This window comes from Muscardinus avellanarius, assembly GCF_963383645.1.
Source record: "Muscardinus avellanarius genome assembly, chromosome: 5".
Classification (NCBI taxonomy): Eukaryota; Metazoa; Chordata; class Mammalia; order Rodentia; family Gliridae; genus Muscardinus; species Muscardinus avellanarius.
Window position 1 is genome coordinate 15,424,557 of NC_137790.1, and position 3,173 is coordinate 15,427,729.

Here is a 3,173-nt window from a genome sequence, read left to right on the forward strand (position 1 = left end):
CTTGTTTCCATTTTCCATCCCCAGTAACACACACACACACACACACACACACACACACACACACATATAATATGACTTTCAAAATCAACTTTAGCCATGAGAAGCAAAAGCAAACACTTGTACATTATTTATGTTTCCCAGATAAGTCTCATATTCAATAGGTACCTATATGTTATAAGTAAAGATATGTGCTCCCTTGTATTTACTTGTAATACAGACTAGAGCTTCTCTTTGGTAAAAAAAAAAAAAAAAAAAAAAAAAAAAAAAAAGTAAAAGCAAACAGTTGGAAAAGAACCAACTGAAAACTTCCAGGACAAAGTGAACCTAGGACTAAAAAGGAAATGGAACAAGCAAGAAGAACCAGAGTGAGGAAGAAAAGCTGGAAGTCCTAAGTCAGAGCAACATTGGGAAATCCTGACAGGGTGGGAATGGTTAAGGGTGTTTCTCATATCCCAGAACAAAAGACTGAAAAACCCTTCCTTCTCAGTGGCTATTGGGAAACTCAACTGCAAGCAAGTTATCTGTTTCCTCAGTGACTCACATTCCTTAGAGAGGGAGTTAGCAGACCATGCAGCCTGAAACCCCAAAGTTTTCATATTCCTTAATGAATGGGCTCTTTTCATCTGAATGAATTTGCATAAACCATTCTCTCTTCAACCTGAGGATGAATGAAATGATGTTTACAAACTGCAATGTCATCCAGGTAAAGAGCACTTGAAGTGCTTGCTTTTGATTTGTTTTCATCCTTAAAAATGGACTTCTGTAAGAAAGGGTAAAGATCCAAGCATCTCACACAGCCATGTTATCTGGGCAATGGCCTCAAAAGGTAGTCAAAAATGCCAACTTCACTCTTAAATTCTGAAACAATTTTAATCAAATTTTACTCATGTTGAAAAATATCTGAAAATGGTGGTAGTGGATAGTACTCAATTTCAGATTTAGTCCTCTTCATATAAAAAAAAGAGTTCTAGAAAGACATCTCTCCGTCCTGTTTTTGCAACCTCATAACAGCAGGGCAAGGGGGAATAGCATAGTTGGAGGCCTAGGTTGGGTCCCACATGGACACTCTTAACCAACACTCTATAGAATTCACTTTCTGCATCTGGGAAATAAGGGGCTTAAGACCTTGAGGATACCTTGAAACTCTAAAACATTTCTAATATCTGAAGTTTAAGTAAATTCATAGCCAATTCAAAAGGCTACTTTTATATAATTCTAAAAAATAAGACATTTTTTACCTTCAACAAATGTGATGTATTTCAAGCTGTCACTGATGAAACTTCTAATGAAAGTTTACACACTAACCATATTTCAACAAAGGGAGAGGTAATACTTGATTTTAATAGAATAATTACTAGTAAATTTGAATCAATTATAACAAGTATTTTCTTTCTTCTTCCTTTCTGGATATGAAGAATCAACTGTGAAATTAAAATTTCTGGCTTAAGACTCCACCTAACATCAATAGTTTTGGTAAAGGTTGAAACGAATTGCTAAGCATTTCTCCCTATTCCAAACTCTTTATTAAAGCCAAAGTTGATTAATCATGTTAAGGAAAGGTGGCTTGAACCTGAAGAAAGTACTAGTCTAATGTCCAAAGGGTCAATTGTCCTCTAAAGGACTGGCAAAGTTTTATCATTATCTTCAGCTGTGGCTTAACACATGCATTTATACTTTCATATCAGAGTGAATTTTAGCCAGGAAGTGTTCAGCTCTGTAATTAGCAATTCACAATGGAAGCCTTGACATTTAATTGCAGCATCGCTAAGACAGTAATAATATGAGAAATACTGAAGTCTAATGCAGTATTCCCTGACACACCTGTGACTGCCTTCTCATTGGCTGGGACACAATTATATAGGACTAGTGAATAATCCATCCAGAAATGAATGTGTATGTAGAGAGACAGCATGCATCTCCAACAGGTACTTCTAGTTAGGTCGAGTTCAGTCACTGCAGCTGATCTGGAGTAAAACATCATGGGTAGCAGCCATGGAGAATATCATCAGAGACAACTCTAGTCTCTAAAGAGCCCGAAGTTCTTCATCTTGAGAATTGTCTACCACTCCATATTGGACCAGTCTTCAAAGGAAAAGTAATGGCTTTTTATCCTCTGCAAATCGCTGGGCTGGTGCTTGGGTTCCTCGGCATGGTTGGGACTCTTGCCACAACTCTTTTGCCTCAATGGAGAGTATCGGCTTTTATTGGCAGCAACATCATTGTCTTTGAGAGGCTCTGGGAAGGACTCTGGATGAACTGCATTCAACAAGCCAGGGTCCGGCTTCAGTGCAAGTTCTACACTTCACTGCTAGCTCTCCCGCCTGTCCTGGAAACCGCACGGGCACTCATGTGTGTAGCCGTTGCTCTCTCTTTGATTGCTCTACTTATTGGCATCTGTGGCATGAAGCAGATCCAATGTGCAACCTCTAATGAGAGAATCAAAGCGTACCTGCTGGGAACCTCTGGAGTCCTCTTCATCCTGACGGGCATCTTTGTTCTGATTCCGGTGTGCTGGACAGCCAATATCATCATTAGGGACTTCTACGACCCAGCTGTCCACGTAGGTCAGAAAAGAGAGCTGGGAGCAGCGCTTTTCCTTGGCTGGGCGAGTTCTGCTGTGCTCTTCATTGGAGGTGGTCTGCTCTGTGGATTCTGTTACTGCAATAAAAAGAAGAAATGGCACAGATACCCAGCCCCCACATACAGTGTGCCACACACAGATAAGCGAAGAAGGGTGACGGTGCTTAGTAAGACCTCTTCCAGTTATGTCTAATACTTGCTTTCTGCACTGGCTATGAGTTACAGTCAATGTGTTTTATAAAGTTCTGCCAGAAACTGTAAGTAAATCAGGCAGGAGAACTTGATTTATGACTAGATTTAACGTGGATGAAATTTTAATTTTTCACCTGAGGCAGGAATGTAAATGACTTCTGTGGACTTTTCTGATCTCCTATATCTTAAATATATTTACTCTTATTCGACTCAATCCTCATTCCAACCTGTGTGGTCAAAAATCACATATATCTTCAATCATTAATAGATATGCTTTGATGGATGACTCTTATTGACTGTCAGATCTAAAATTGCAGCAGTAATGAAACATAAATGTATTTTAAAACATAATCTATTATCTTTCTCCAAATTATTTCTTAACCATGTTGTAACATTTAAAT

The 3,173-nt window shown here is 38.7% G+C and overlaps 1 protein-coding gene across 1 annotated transcript; it reads left to right on the forward strand.

Moving 5' to 3' along the window:
* Window positions 1-2,098: 2,098 nt before the first annotated feature.
* On the forward strand, window positions 2,099-2,773 carry CLDN17 (claudin 17; the record flags this gene model as incomplete). The annotated part of the gene is made up of 1 exon (XM_080696780.1): window positions 2,099-2,773. The coding sequence occupies one exon, from the start codon at window positions 2,099-2,101 to the stop codon at window positions 2,771-2,773; it is 675 nt and encodes a 224-aa protein (XP_080552906.1).
* Between the last annotated feature and the right edge of the window lie 400 nt (window positions 2,774-3,173).